Raw genomic sequence first — 16,422 nt, 5'->3', positions numbered from 1 at the left:
ATTACCTTCTAGACCGGGTTCAATCAAGAAATCACTTCAATCGACCCCAAATGAGGTCGGCCAAAAGATCTCAAAAGGTCGTTGCAATAAAATGCCGTGTTCCAAAGAAATCCAAGAACCCACGAGAAATAAAGTAATGGACGACCTTCGGTCTGGAAAGGGTCACAAAGAACATTTCTAAAGCTTTGGGACTCCAGTGAACAACAGTGAGAGCCATTACCCTCAAATGGAGAAACCATGGAACAGTGGTGAACTTTCCCAGGGTTCATGACTATGAAATAAGAGTGAGAAGTCTACAGTCTAAAGTCAACAGTCCACAAGTCAAGGCTTGCGTCAAGAGTCCAACATCAAGAGATAGGACTCTGGAGTCTATGGTCAAGAGCCTGGAGTCAAGCGTGAGGAATCAAGGAATTGGATTCAAGAATCTGGAATTGAGAATCCATAATCAAGAGTGAATTGTCCAGAATCAAGAGTCTAGAGTCCAGAAGTAAAGAGTCGAGAGTCGAGAGTATAAAGTCAACCATCTAGAATAAAGAGTTAATAGTCAATCATCTGGAGTCTAGAGGTTAGGTTAGCACAAGAGCACTATTTATTTTTGCTCCAATTGCCATAATTCTTCTATGTCAGTCCAAGAACCCTGTTGATTTTGCTGCACTTTTACCTCCGACATGCTGGTCTGGCAGCTGTACGATCCCCGCCTACTTCCTGCCGCACTTCCTACCCTGTCGCTGGCCTTTTTTGGCGGCGTTCTTCAACCTTCTTCTGCTTCTTCTTCTTCTTGTTCTTCCCGTCGCCGCTCATTCCGGCGACCGCTCCGCGACGACAGGCACCGCCGCCCGCACTCCCCCCCCCCCGCCCGCCCCCCCCTCTCTCTCGCCGCCGACTACACCACCACCAACCTCCAGGTAGACCGTCATCCTCATCATCGCCACCGCCATGCACCTGCGTTTCAATTTCAAATCATGACCATTACGCACACCTATCATGTTGTGAGGCGTCGATGTATATTGAAGCTTTGTGTGGAACTTTGCAGTCACTTTTGAATAAGAACAACTGTGTGCATGCGAGTATGTGAAGGAGGAAGTGCGGTGGTTAACTGACAACACTTCACACATCTGCGTCTGTGAGGTCACCACAAAAGGATCATTTGCTTCATTTTTGCGTCATTTTAACCTCTAAAGCGTTGCATGTTGCGTGTATTTCTTTACACAAGCAGCCAAAAAGGTTTACGTTTCGATGCGGAGGTTTTATTCGGGGTTTCAGAATGAGACGGCACGCCCTCGCTAAGTTGCCCGTCCCTGATTTAAAGCAACTGGAATAAAATGAACGCAAGCAATGTCACTTATTTGTAGTATTTTTAACAAACACTCACGCAAGCAGCAGCAAAAAAATAATAATAATTGTAATTGTTGATTTTTGTTTTTACTCAGATTTGAGAAATGAGATGGGGCCCATACTCTCGCTAGGTTGAACACCGCTCATTTAAAACTATTTCAATTAGAGCAGCCATTTTGTGAAGTTTTGCATATGCACGTTTTTTTTTTTTTTTTTAAAGATTTGTGTGTCTGGGATTTTCCAGTCAGTTTGAACAGTCAGTGAGAAAAAGTGTGTGTGTGTGCAAGTCTTTTAGTTTGACTGACAACACATCTGCACCTTGTGAGGCCTCCGTTTGTGCCGTTTTAACATCTCCGTCTTTTTCCCCTGTATGTGCATTTTATTTGCATTTTTTTACACACTCACTAACAAGCAGCAAAAAGAAGCAGAAGTCGTTGTGAAAGCTCACCCTGCTTCCTCTTTCACGTCGCTCATAAATGGCCACATTGCTGCTGATTGGATTCAAAACAAACATCACAGGAAAGATACTGGTTTTTTTTTGTTTGTTTGGTTTTTTTTTTCGGCCTGTTTCCCGCTAGGTCGTCGCCATGTCCCGGCAGGTGGTGCGGAGCAGCAAGTTCCGACACGTCTTCGGCCAGGCGGCCAAGTCTGACCACTGCTACGAAGACATCCGCATCTCCCAGATGACGTGGGACAGCAACTTCTGCTCCGTCAACCCTAAATTTGTGGCCATGATCGTGGACGCCAGCGGCGGCGGGGCATTCATGGTGCTGCCCCTCGGCAAGGTGCGACCCAACTCTTATCTTGTCCCTTGATGGCCACTGTAGTTCCCGGCGGCCACTTTACTTGATCTCTGCTGTGCGATGTATTGATCACAAATGCGTCTATGTTAGAGGCTAGCGAGCAAAGCTAAGCTAGAGAGCTTGAAAGGCTTCAACATGCAAACGTGTTTCTTGGAAACACAACACGTACACGCCTCTGTGTAAAGTAAGCCGCGCGTAAAAAAAAAGAAAACGTGTAAACGTACGAAAGATAATTTTCCAAATTTAAAACACAACACTTGACTATGACACGATTATTAACTTTTCTTTTGACATTTTTTAGGTACTGCTACATTGTGCAAAGCAAACTAATCTACTTCCACTCGCATTTTTTGGGTGGCATCATTTAGTGAACAAGTATTTTGAAAAAAAATAAAAAATAATAATAATAACCTAGGGTGAAATTAGCTAAATGAACGCTAACAACTGACGTAGCCGCTACTGGAGTGCATTGTAGGACTTGTTTTAATATTTTCCCTCAAAATTCATTTTGGCCCTTTAATATCCACCTTACTTTCTGGCACATTGTTTTTTTTAACCAAACAAATTTTCTCCCTTTAAGCCCACCATATTTCCTGGTAAATTGTGCAATCAAACTGCTTGCGCTAAAGTTTAATTTTAGAATGGCGCGCTTTTACCGAGCTCATTTCGTCTCTTCGGGGCGACGGTAGCTTCTGTTGCGTCGTGCTAGCAAATTGCTTATGCTAAAGTTTACTTTTAGTATGATGACCAAAATCATTTGGTCCCGTCACGGCTACCGCAGTTCCTGGTACATTGTGTTCCAAACCTTTGATGGTAAAGTTAACCTTTAGAACGGACTTTGTTTGTTTTCGTTTTTTTAAACCAAACTCATTTTGTCCCTTAAAGGCCACCAAATGTTTTTTGTAAATTGTGCTAGAAAACTGATTTTGCTGAGTATTATACATAGGATGATTAGCAAACTCATTTTGCCCCATTAAGGCCAGCGCATTTCTTGATACGTTGTTCGAGCAAACTTAAACAGCTGAAGTTTACTTTTAATGACAGCTACTTGTTGATGTATTTGGTCTATCGGCAATGCATTCTGACTCGTAGTCTTAACTCCGCAAAAGATTTACAGTGTGAAAAAGTACCAAAATCACAGAAATTACCACAATAAAATGTGCTTCTCACGATAAAACCCATCAACGTTGGGAGTGTTTAGAGATGCTCACATGAACTTTAGGCGTCAAAGGGGTCTAAATATGCCCACACTACAGTCACGTTCACACTAAGAAGCAAATGAGGAAGTTAAATTGCAACTTGGAGAAGTTTTTTTTTTTTGTCACTTGTAAAGATGTTTTCACCATATTTGGACATTGCTGTTTCGTTCAGTCTGGGCAGGATGTGGCCTCACAACCGCCTCACTTTCCTTAAAGATGACATACATATGCGGTGGCGTACTGTTCCTTTAATGCACCTCGCGAAACCAACAAATGCTACAGTCAAACCTCCAACGCTATAAAGTGCATCGACGGGCCGTTTTGTTGCTCGGCAGGCTTCGTCCGGCTCAAACACATCTGGTCCATTGGCCAACGCCAAACCGACATGCACCAACCAACACCGTAGTACATAGCTACAAAATGGCCACTTCAAACCGAAATATGCGACTTTTTGTGTCTTTTAAGACATGGGTCCTTGAGACCTTTTTGTGGGTCTACTATGATAAACATGTCTACCAAATTTCATATTGCTAACTAAAACTGTGTTTTGGGGGCCGAATCTTTAAAACACTGATGATCTAAGAGTTTATTACAGTTTGGTGTCAAATATCCACTTGAAAGAAAAATGGCATACTTCCTGTATCTTTTGTGGCATGGCTTTTGAGACTTATTTTGTGGGTCTATTCATGATAGACTCGCCTACCAGATGTCATGCTGCTGAGAGAAACTGGCTTCAGGGGGCTGAATTTTCCAAACCTTCCCGGGGGAGCTACCAAGCCAAAATTGCTAACCTAACCATCTTGCATGTGTGCAGACCGGTCGTATCGACATGTCCTACCCGACCGTATGCGGCCACACAGGTCCCGTGCTGGACATCGAGTTTTGCCCCCACAACGACAACATAATCGCCAGCGGCTCTGAGGACTGCAGCGTCATGGTGAGTTCTGCGGCGGTGGTCGCCTACGTCCGTCCACGCCAACAAAGTCTCCCTTGAGCTTCTTCTTCACACGGGGCAGATTTGGGAGATCCCGGACTCCGGGCTGAGCTCGCCACTCACGCAGCCGGTGGTGAAGCTGGACGGTCACTCCAAGCGTGTGGGCATCCTCAGCTGGCACCCCACAGCGCACAATGTCCTCATGAGTGCAGGTGAGCACAAGCATGGAGGTATTGGATAAGTCCTTCAAACACTCATTAAGGCCTCCGTGAGGCTTGCAGTTCAATTAAAATGACATTTTTCCCATGGGGCTGAGAATTCAAGACAGCTGTTTATGAAAAGAATCGATCAAACAAATCAAATCAAACAAATAAAACAAGAATACAAACAAAAATGAACTATATTTTAAATCTATATTTTAAAAACACCACCATCTGCTAGATCTGGAGGGGCACTGACTTCCCAACCCCTGATGCAAAGTCCTTCCGCTCATTCCTCAGGCTGCGACAACGTGGTAATCCTGTGGAACGTCGCTCGTGCCGAGGCGGCCGTCAGGATCGACGACATTCACTCCGACCTGATCTACAGCGCCTGCTGGAACCGGGACGGCTCCAAGATCCTGACCTCCTGCAAGGACAAGATAATGCGGGTGATGGACCCTCGCAAGGGCACCGTCCTCGCCGTACGTACCCTCTCGCCCTCGCCGTTCCCGATCCGTTCGGACTCCGACCTCCGCCAAGGCCCAACTGTTACGTGTTTGCAGGAGACGGAGAAACCACACGAGGGCTCCAGGCCGGTCCGGGCCGTGTGGGTGTCGGACAGGAGGATCCTCACCACCGGCTTCAGTCGCATGAGCGAAAGGCAGGTGGCGCTATGGGACCCGGTGAGTCGAAATGGACCTCCTTTTAAATTTGAACCCAACGTGGAGGTCTTTTTAATTCAGTTGTACCTTGATTTTCGAGTTTAACTCGTTTCGTGACCACAGTACTAACTCAAGACGCTTGTATGTCAAATTAACTTTCCCCATTGAAATGAATGGAAATGCCATTAATCCATTGCAGCCACCCCAAAAACAGCGCCAAATTTTAAAAAGCATTTTTTAATAAGAGAAATCACGTTCTGAAAGTATGATCCTGCTTAAAAACATCCATTCATAACACAACCACATAGAATATGAAAAACTCAGTTTGTGCATCAGGATTATGGTTGTTTGTCTACGTGTGCCCTGTGATTGGCTGGCGACCAGTTCAGGGCGTACCCCGCCTCTCCCCCCGAGTCAGCTGGGATAGGCTCCCGCACGCCCGCGACCCGAGTGAGGATAAGTGGTACGGAAAATGGATGGATGTTCTAGTAGGCTTTTCCTGCATTTTTGGGTTCTTTCTTGCAGAAGCCCGAAGGTTTTTTTGTGAACGCTGATTACTATTTGAAAGTCTTCACAATTCCCTCCACCTTGGCTAACACCCTCGTTCTGAGCTGAAGAAAAACAGCAAAACAAATAAACAAACAAAACAAAACAAAAACAAAAAACGATGTAATTTGTCAGAGTAAAATGTAATGTCACGAGATTCAAGTCACATTTTTCAGGATAGTCACAATATTCAGATGATATGGAAGTCCAAATTTAACGAGTGAGGAGTGATTTTCAAAAATACAACACAAAAAAAATAAAACACTTTGTCTTCTCGAAAGACACCTTCATTTTCTAAAAAAATAGGTCTACTTTCTCGAAAAAAAAATGTCTTTGGTTCTTGAAATGAAATAGGTCATAATATATTTTGTTTTGTTGTTTTTGTTTCAAAATGTTGTTTTTGTTTCAAAATGACTTTCATGCAGAGATCAAAGATTTAAAGTATACTGTAAAAATATGTCTACCGTCTACTGTATTATTCTTGTTCTGGGGGGGGGGGGGGGGTATTTTGATTAAAGCATACTTGAGAAATGTTATTAAAACACCTACGAATTTTTAATCCATGAAGTTTTTGTCTCAGGAGGACTTTGGCTCACCGCTGACCCTACAGGAACTGGACACCAGCAGCGGCGTCCTTCTGCCGTTCTTCGACCCGGACACTAGCGTGGTCTACTTGTGCGGCAAGGTCAGAATCTCTCTGTGTGCAGTGGTACCTTGACTTAAAACTTTCATTTGTTACTTGTTGTCTAAATTAACCTCCTCAACTTACTTCAACATAGTTTCTTGGCACTTAGATGGTATAGATGGTGGCAACGCACTACTTTCTCAATGAAGCTCGTCAAACCACTCTACCATAGGTTCTTGGCACCAAGATGCCACAAGATAGCTGGAAAGTGCTGTTTGTCTGAACCTCTACAGCTCACTTCAACATAGTTCCTTGGCACCTACATGCCGCGAAGTGGCAGCAAAGGACTACTTTTGTCTAAATGAACCGCCTCAACTCACTTTAGCAAGGTTCTATGGCACCAAGATGCCACCAAGATGACAGTAATACTTTTATTGCTTCAGCCTGAGCATGAAAACAACAAAGTAGCTTCATTTTTCTGAAGATTGCTCATAACTAAAATTTTGGTTTGCAACAGACAAAAGAAAAAAAAAATCGACCAAGCATAACTAAGAAAAAAAACAAAACTGTCTTGAAAGAATTGTAAGTCAAAGTATCGCTTTAGTTGTCTCCTCCTCCGGCGGGAATTGAACTCTGAACCTCCCCCCTGCAGGGCGACAGCAGCATCCGCTACTTCGAGGTGACGGAGGAGGCACCCTACGTGCACTACCTGTCCATGTACAGCAGCAAGGAGAGCCAGAAGGGCATGGGCTACATGCCCAAGAGGGGCCTGGAGGTGAACAAGTGCGAGATAGCCAGGTAGCGTCTTGTTAGCATGTTAGCATCACAGTCCAGGAAGTCTTCTACCGCATGCCAACGTCGCTCTTTGTCGCCGGTAGGTTCTACAAACTCCACGAGAGGAAGTGCGAGCCCATCGTCATGACGGTGCCCAGGAAGGTGACACAATCAAACACTCTCGATTTAACCATATGGTATCGATACAGCGCCGTCAATATCGATTTTGGCTGGCATCAAATTCTATTATTGACCACAGCGCATCGTCATTTTCTGACGTGGTGTGGAAAAATAACAATATCGCCATGTATCGTATTGTGTGGTACGATATTGCATTGCTAGGGCATTGTTTAATATGGATGTTGTTGTTGTGTGAGGAAAAGCCAGAATCGGGAATCTATAATGAGTGTGTGTGTATTGTCGCTTTCCGCCACAATGGGACAAAATATTGATATCGCCATGTATCGTATCGTGGGTGGGGGGGTGATGACATCGATCTCATGATGTATCATATCGTTAGTGGGGGACAGAATATCAATATCATATTTTATTGTGTCGTATTCCATACCGCATCGGTCGTGGGCCGGCAAAAATTGTTGCTGCGCGTAGAATGCCACGGAGATCATCTCTCGTCATTGGTCCACTTTAGTCACATGCTGTGATGATGTAATCAGCGTTCCTCCCGGTTCCACATAGCACCTCCGCCACCGCGCTCTCGATCGATTTTGCAGCATAATTAAACGTGTCATCTGGTCATCTAGGTCCATTTGTTCGAGCAGACTCTGTTCCACGGTCGCCATTGTTGTTGCTTTGTTCTTTGTTACAGAAAGGAAAGTAAAAAATGGCGGGAACGTGCCGGGGCGTACCAGAACGTGCAGTATTTTATTTTTGTTCCGACAATTATTTGAGGGGCCACTCTGAGTCTGCTCGAGGGCAGCATGTTACAGCATGCCGTATTGATGTACCGCTTTCAGACGCGGTTGGGCTAAATTCCAGTCGGGTGGGACGAAATATCAAGATGTATAGTATCGTATCATTATGAGTCATGATATAGTATTTATGCGACACAACCATATTGATACAATTCCTTCTGCACAGTCTGACTTGTTCCAGGAGGACCTGTACCCTGACACCATCGGTCCAGAACCTTCCGCTGAAGCCGATGATTGGTTTGCGGCCAAAGACGCTCCGCCTGTGCTGATCTCACTCAAAGATGGCTTTGTGGCTACCACCAAGGCCAAAGAGTTCAAAGTTCACAAGAGCCTCCTCAAGACCACCGTGGCCTCCCCTGGCGTCACTCACGTAGATGGTGGAGGGGTGAGAAGTTGCCTTATACTTAAGAGCTTGACCTCCACCAAGGAGCTTTTATTTTATTTTATTTCAAAATATATTTGTATTTTAGTTGTATTTTTTTGTTTGTTTTTATTTAAATTTTCTGCTGTTTTTTTTTAAATTTTGTTTGTTTGTTTTTTCATTTGTTTCATTATTATTTTATTTTAATTTTTGTATTTGTATTTATGTTATTTTGTTTTATTTGGAATTTTAGTAGTTTAGTATTGTTTTATCTTGTTTATTTATTATTATACATAACTTATTATACATGTACATATTTATATACTTTCTATTTTTGGTAATTATTAGCTTTGTTTTATTTAATTAACTTAATTTAGTTTTGAAAAAAATATCAGTTGTTATCGTATTTTATTTAGAATTTTAGTAGTGGAGTATTTTTCTTTTTATTTCACTTTTATTTTTATTTTTTTTATTATTTATTCATCAGTTTTATATTTCGATATATTTTTATTATTATTATTAATATATTTATTTATTTTAATAAACAGTGTTTATTTTATTTGTATTGTTTTACATTTGTTATATTTTATCTTATTTTGTTTTATTTGATTTCTTAGTTTATTTAATTTATTTTCATTTCTAATTGTATTGCCGTCATTTCTTTTGTTTTATTTATGTATTTATTTCGATTGATTCAACGTAGACACAATTTTATTCAATGTTATCATCATTTAATTTAGTTTTATTTTTCTTTGATTTTGTTTCCAGGATGTGTCGGCTCTGAGGCGGGAGTTGAAGGCTCTGAAAGCGTCACTGGAGGAGCTTAGCAATCGCGTGAGCTCGCTTGAGAGCAAACATTAAACCACCAGGACTTTTTACAGAACAAATGAGAAATAATGTGAAACAAAATTAAGTCAAGAGATACAAACAAGAAACAAAGAGAAAACCCATTCCAGGCTCAATTTGTCGCTTCAATTATATATATTTTTTTGAAATATATGCTATATTACTTTGAAATAAAATCAATATTTTCCAAGCATTTTTTTGTTTATTTTTTTTTTTATTTAAAAAAAATCTAAATACATAAAAACAATAACAATTGGTTAAAAAAAATGTCATCATTTGCACTGGTCATTTTACAAAATCTTGCCTTGTAGTCAAGTAATATTTGAATAAAAATGGATCAAATGCTAACAAGCAAAGTTATAACTTTATGGCAACAAAGTACAGAAAGCGCTGAAGTGGATTTGACATCTTGCCATTCAGTTGCACGTTGTTTTGAATGAGAATTGAGCAAATGCTAACATAACAACACAAGTAAAGAAACCACTAAGGCACATTACATTTTACATAAACTCTTTTAGTCAGGTACTAGAGTGGGCCGCCGCATAGACGCGGTTCGGCACCTGTGGATTCTCCTATTCGTCGATATTTTTTCAAATATTTTTTTCAAATTTGGTTCAAATTTTTCATCTTTAAAAAACAAAAAAATTGTTTTCTTGTTTTGGGGGGAACGAATCACAAAATCACTTCTTGGTGGTTTATCTCCATTTATTCAAGATTTTGGGGGGTTTAAAATGCAATTTTAATGTTTGTCAATTATTTGTGGAGTTTTGCTATTCGCGGTCCGGCCCGGTTCCTGTACCCCGGGAATAGCGTGGGTCCACTGTATTTTAAATGAGAATAAATCAAATGCTAACATGCTAGCAGTTGGTATGCTAACAAATAGCAAAGTAGCAACCTGAGACGAGAAAGCGCTAAGGCTAATCGATACCGATTTTACAGTGAAGTTTGGGACTATTTGGAATGGCTCAAATGCTAACATGCTGACATATGGTCCACCACTATATAGCAAGATAGCAACCTTAGTACAGAAAGCGCTAATGCAGTTCCCTATTTTACGTTAGTCTTGCTCTTTACTTACTTTTAGTACACTATTTTGAATGGCTGAAATGCTAACATGCTAATGCTTGGTATACTAACTGGCTTGATAAGGATTTTACATCTTGCTCTGTAGTTAGCTCAAAAGTCACATGAGAACTGATCAAATGCCAACATGTTCGCAGTTGGTACACAAACATATTGCCAGATAGCAACCGAAGTACAGAGCGCTAAGGCCGATCGCAAAGGATTTTACATCTTGCCTTGTAGTTGGGTACTATTTTACTACTTGGAATGGCTAAAATGCAAACATGTTAATAGTTGGTATGCTAACTAGTTAGATAAGAAATTAACGTCTTGCCCTGTATTTGGGTCAAAATTCTTATGCGAATTAATCAAATGCTAGCTTGTTTGTAGTTACTACGTTGACATATGGCAAGATAGTAACCCTAGTACAGAAATCGCTAGCCAATGAGGATTCTGTATGTATCTCTGTAGTCTGGTACTATCTCAAATAAGAATTGATAAAATGCTAACACTTGATACAGATAAGATGACCTGATTGCAAAAAGTGCTACAAATCTTGCATGTGACCCTGTCCTCTGGTACTAATCTGAATGACTAAAATGCTAAAATGCTAACAGTTGCTTTGCTAATTAAAATGGCAAGATAGCGACGTAAGTACAGAAAGCACTAAGGTTGATCTATAAGGATCTTGCGCTGTAGTCTGGTACAATTTCTAATGGGAAGTGATTAAATGCTAACATGCTAGCAGTTTATTTAATTCAATTTGGTTAATTAGCTTACAACAAAACAGAATAAAAATTTGTAAAATGCAAACATGCGAGCATTTGCTATGCTATTGCTAACTAATATGGCAAGATAGCAAACCCGAGTTCAGAAAGTGCTAAAACGGATCACTGGGATTTTTCAAATCTAAAAAGATTGTTCATCTGTTTCAGACCCCCCCACTTGAAGATGAAACCCCACTCTTAACACACTTCAGAAAACACGATAGTTTTATAGGATAATCCTTCAAGATATCAAATAGTCTGGTGTTTGTCGTCTTTGGTCGGGAAGGAGCAAAATCGGGGGAAAAAACAGCTCAATTATCTCTGTGTGTATTGGGCCTAAGTACAGTATCTTGCCCTGCAGTCTTGTACTATTTCTAATTTTAAAAAAAGATCAAATGTTAACATGCTAGCAGTTTACTTTATTGTTTAATTAGTTTGTAACAAAACGCAATAATAATTGTGGAAATGCAAACATGCTAACAGTTGCTGGGGTAACTAAAATGGCAAGATAGCAACATGAGAGCAGAAAGCGCTAAGATCGCCAAGGATCTTAGCCTGTAGTCTGATACTATTTCCAATGAGAAGTGATCAAATGCTAACATCCTAGCAGTGTTTTGCAGTTCATTTAATTGCCACAAAACGGAAGCCGCCTGAAGCTAAATGTACATTTGCACCCTGCACCATAAGAAGAAAAATGTTACCCTCGTAGAAAGAGCATGTCAGTGTTTACTATTTACAGAGATGCTAATGAGCTAAGCTAATGTGGCTAACAGACCTCTGGTCGAATCTCGGTTATCCATCCCGGCTCACACGTAGTTCTTGCTGGGTGCAGGACGCGCTGTTGCTGTAGTACTTGGCCGTCCCCCCAGACCCCCCCGACTTGGGCCTACTGAAGCAGCACAGGAGCCCCCCGCCCAGGAGAAGCAGAACCCCGGCCCCCCAGCCTACGAAGATGCACGCTCCCAACTCGCGCTTCTGCGAGGCGGGCACCAGGGGGTTGTTGAAGTCCCGGACCACCGTGTGGGCCGACCAGCTGACAGGTATGATTAGAATCAGGCCGGCCAGGAGTAAGCCCACCCCGGCCACCAGGCTGATCTTAGGCTTGGCCTCCTCGTTCTCAACGCAAGTGGTGAAATCAGCCCCGCAAAACAGGATCAGGAGGCTGAGGGCGGCCAGCATGCAGCTGATGATGGTCATGGCGCGGGCCGCCTGGAGGTCCGAGGCCAGGACCAGCAGAGAGTCGTAGTTCTTGCACTGCTGCTGGCCCGTACTCTGCACGGCGCACGACTTCCACAGGCCCTCCTGGTGGCTCTAAACGCCCACAAAAATGATCTCCACTCATTTACGTTTTTGTTATTTGTCGTTCAAACCGATACAAGGTCTGAGAAGAACATATCTGTCTAAACGTCTTAAACGGAAGGTCAACTTTAGTTATTTTATGGTCACTGTCTGATATCAAAACAATCATTTTGATTGAAACATCTTGAGTTGGCGACTGAAATCTTAAATAGGGTCAACAGTATGGAATTTATGGTCACTGCCTCAATTGCCTGATAACAAATGAATCATTTTAATTGAAACAGCTTCGGCTGAAATCGGAAAGGAGGTCAACTCTATGGAATTTGTGGTCACGAGCGGATACCATATCAATCGTTTTAATTTAAACATCTTTACTTGGCGACTGAACTCCGAAAGCAGGTCAACTTTATATAATATACGGTCACTCTCAGATACCAAAACAATCGTTTTTTTTTTTCCAGAAATCCTAAATTGTGGCAACTTTATGTGATTTACAGTCACTGACTGTTTAGATCTGATTAAAAATAATCTATTATTTTGGAAAAATAATAATATTTTTGGTTTTGATCGAAATCTTAAATGGGGTCAACTTTTCGGTTATCTATGGTGATCAACTGTTAACATATTTGGTCAAATCAACCATTTTTGATAGAAACATATTTTTAGTGGGTGAATGGAATTATATTGAGTCTGCTTTATGTACTTTAATGAATGATCACTGTCTGATAACATGTCAACCATTTTGATAAAAATTTCATTTTAGTTGGCTGCTGAAATCTTAAATAATCGGGTAAAATTTATGTAATTTAAGTTCACAGACTGATCTAAAAAAAAAAAAAAAAACATTTGTATTTGATAAAAAAAAATAATACTATGCCCCAAATAAATAAACTGTAAAAGGTTATTATAATTAAATGATTGATAAATACATTAAAATGGAATTTTTAAATAAATAAAAATATTCATACATTAATACAAGACATAAAGAGATATGCACTGTCCGAAAATTTGTACAGATGAACAAAAATAAATGTCCTCAATAAATCATGAAATGTATTTGAATAAATACATTTTCTATAAGTCACTTCTAATAAATAAATGATGCACAAACATGTGTCTTTTATGAATCAATTCTAAACCAAAATTAAATATACATTTTTACAGATGAATTCAAATGTGACTGGCGGTTCGTTTATTTTACGTATATACAAGTACTAGTTAAGAGGGATTATTACAGATACAGTACACGTGGAGGCGGGAAGTGCTTACCTGGGCTGTGACGATGTTGGAGCCCGTGAAGGAGGAAACCTTCCAGCGGGGGACTGCGCAGCACACAATGGCCCCGATCAGGCCCAGGACCCCCAGGGCCACACACACCATCTGAACGCCCACTGATCCCATTCTGACAAAAAAAGGAGGTTAAAGGTCAGCAAGCAGGAAGTCAAACACAAACCCGAATTTCACAAACAAGCCGGGTGAGACCCTCTTCCACGCCTACCCGTTGAAAAATGTACTGGACTAATGAACAGTTGGATTCCAGTGGACACATATTAACGTCCATGGCAGTGTATGAGTTTACAGTATCAAAATTTAATATACTTGTAGTTCACCATTTTGACTGTTGCAATGCTCGCATCTTGAAGATGAAACTCTACAACCTCTGACAAAACGCTTCTGGCTCTTGCTGCTGTCGGTTACACACATTCGATTACACTAAATTCAGTGTGACCGGACGTGCGTGGTAAACGTTGAAACCTTTGTTAGTAAACAATAGTACAGTAATTGCCTTAAATGAAAGACAACTTTATTGATCAGTTTTTTTATGAGGCACCTGGAAATCTTGAGCCTGATCGTTACTGTCATAGTTTCTGTTTAAAAATGTCCCCCTGGATCAAGACGGTATGTCAAGGGTGGTGCCACGCAAACACACACAGACGCATGCGCGCACACACACACACACACGCAAACACACACGCGCACACACACACACACACACACACACACGATATAATGTAACTTCGGGCTACATTTTAAAGTAAGTGCATGTCTGGACAGGCCCTTTTAGCGGCTGGTTCTCCTCCCATTAAATGCACACAACCGCTCCCAAAATTCAAAAAAACAACAAGACACAAGTTCTTCCTTGTCGGGAAAAGCGTGTTGAAAGAGATATTCCTGATATAGTTATCGCCTTTGGTAATTTTTTTTTTTTTTGGTTACGTTTCGGAATCATTGTGGAAATGTGATGATAGAAGAGGTAGGGAACAATTTTTTTGGGGGTGGTTTTTGTTTGTGCGGCACTTCAATTTAGTTGGTTTCTATCCAGGAGCACATGTTCTTCTCTTAGATTCTGCTGAAATGAAAATAAATATTCTATCATTAGCGCTCTTTACATTTTTATTGTTATTTTAGTTTCCATTTTCCATCTTATTTACAATCTTTAACAGAATTCTTTCTCTTCTATCTATCTGTCTATCGACACAGACACGGTTAAATCTATTTTCATGTTTTTGTTTTTAGTTTCTATTTTTAAATTGTATTCAAATTGTATTTTATTTATTGTTTTAGTTACTTTCTGCAGTTTGTTCTTTAGTTTTCTGTTTAGATTTTCCACCCGTTTTTTTTTATTATTATTTTTTTTAGTTTTTACCTTTTAAGTGTAAATTTTCCCCCCAGTTTTTTTTGGGAGTGTTTAAAGTTGTGTTTTTCCAAATCAACTTTTTCATTTTATGTAAATTTAAAATTCTATTTTGTGTTCTTTTATATTTTTTTCCTTTTTTCTTACACATTTGTATTGTGTTTTTAAGTTTCTATTTTTAATCTCACCAGCTTCGTAAGAATTGTATGTTTTTTATTTTGTTTGTATTTTCTTCTTTTTTTTTAGTTTCTATTTATTTTATTTGTTTATTATCTCCTTTAATGGAGGTTAAACTTTTTGCATCTTATTTTGTATTTTATCTTTTTTTTTTTTTCATCTCGAGTTTTCTTATATTTCATGACTCCTTTTCTTTCAACGCAGACATCCATGTGGCAAACACTTGAAGACAAATGACATCAGCCCAAGTAAACAAATTTATGCTGGGACAAAAATGGCTCCTGCCTGGGGTAAAAAAAAAAAAAAAAATTCTTAAAAAGCAAAACGTCCTTACTTGAGCTCCAGTACTTGGGAGCTTTTTGACATACAAATCAACACAGTTTGCCAAAATAAATGCTATTAAAACATCCTCTTAAAATAGATTTCCACTCAATATTTGGGCAAAGATAAGGACTTACCTAGGTTGTAAATGTGAGATAGAAAGAAAAAAAAAATCCTGGATTTCTTCTTTTTCTTCTTGTTGGTTGATGTCCTGCAAAGGGTGTGTAGCGATACTGGGACAAGATGGAGTATTTGAAGAGGAATTTGAGGTGCAGGGTGGGGCCACGCCAACGACGTACCTACAGACCAGACTGGACTTGCTTTCCACTATTCTTCTTCTTCTTCGTCTTCTTTTTCTTCTTTTGACACACTGGGGGGGGGGAACGCCCTCGGCCACGCCAAACATTACGCATTTTTTTCCTTCAATACCCTTTTGTGATGACAACAAACCAGCAGAAAATATTTGGGTCTCATGATGCTCATGATTTAGCTTGAGTTCTTGTTTTTGCACATAAAAAAAAACAAAACTACAAATACCAAGCAGGCTTCTTGTTTTGTACCTGAACATGCACACAGGCAGACACACACACATATACACACACACGCCACCCACTGTCGAAATGTATGACAAATAGAAGGTTGTGATGTCATATTTTGGTAGCGATTGTGGGAAAGATGGTCAGGATTGCTGGAAGAGTCAGGATTGTGTAACCTCTCTGGGAAGCAACATTCGATATGCCGTCTCATGAGATCCAATGAAAAAGGTCAGAAAGAGGATTCATTCAAAAGTTTTTCCTGTAAAAAAAAAATACAGATGTGACAAATATGAAAAAATACAAAAGTGTAAAAAAAAAAAATAATAATAAATAAAAAATACAAACTATATGGTGTTACACTTCTGCAAAATATAACAATAAAATAAGAAATAATAAAACAATATTACA

General features: G+C 40.2%; 2 protein-coding genes across 2 annotated transcripts; one reads left to right on the top strand and one right to left on the bottom strand.

Moving 5' to 3' along the window:
• The first annotated feature begins 800 nt into the window (after positions 1 to 800).
• coro1a (coronin, actin binding protein, 1A) lies at positions 801 to 9,410 on the top strand. Its single transcript, XM_061700877.1, has 11 exons — positions 801 to 905; positions 1,914 to 2,120; positions 4,152 to 4,274; positions 4,354 to 4,483; positions 4,772 to 4,953; positions 5,035 to 5,154; positions 6,260 to 6,364; positions 6,957 to 7,102; positions 7,183 to 7,240; positions 8,177 to 8,395; positions 9,140 to 9,410. Exons 2-11 carry the CDS (start codon positions 1,923 to 1,925, stop codon positions 9,230 to 9,232), a joined length of 1,374 nt encoding a protein of 457 aa, XP_061556861.1. The 5' UTR covers positions 801 to 905; positions 1,914 to 1,922; the 3' UTR covers positions 9,233 to 9,410.
• cldni (claudin i) lies at positions 9,211 to 15,810 on the bottom strand. Its single transcript, XM_061700879.1, is given in 4 exon segments — positions 9,211 to 11,877; positions 11,879 to 12,357; positions 13,615 to 13,747; positions 15,616 to 15,810. Coding segments are annotated over 3 exon segments (636 nt in total). The 5' UTR covers position 13,747; positions 15,616 to 15,810; the 3' UTR covers positions 9,211 to 11,852.
• Positions 15,811 to 16,422: the final 612 nt, after the last annotated feature.

The sequence above is a fragment of the Phycodurus eques genome, chromosome 16, assembly GCF_024500275.1.
Source record: "Phycodurus eques isolate BA_2022a chromosome 16, UOR_Pequ_1.1, whole genome shotgun sequence".
Taxonomy (NCBI): domain Eukaryota; kingdom Metazoa; phylum Chordata; class Actinopteri; order Syngnathiformes; family Syngnathidae; genus Phycodurus; species Phycodurus eques.
The sequence above is the reverse complement of the archived record's forward strand: the minus strand, read 5'-3'. Positions and strand labels throughout refer to the sequence as shown.

Coding starts and splice junctions, on each gene's coding strand:
- coro1a (XM_061700877.1), top strand. CDS start 1,923: ATGTCCCGGCAGGTGGTGCGGAGCAGCAAGTTCCGACACGTCTTCGGC. Junction 4,954..5,034: donor GCAAGGGCACCGTCCTCGCC/GTACGTACCCTC, acceptor ACGTGTTTGCAG/GAGACGGAGAAACCACACGA. Junction 8,396..9,139: donor CTCACGTAGATGGTGGAGGG/GTGAGAAGTTGC, acceptor TTTTGTTTCCAG/GATGTGTCGGCTCTGAGGCG.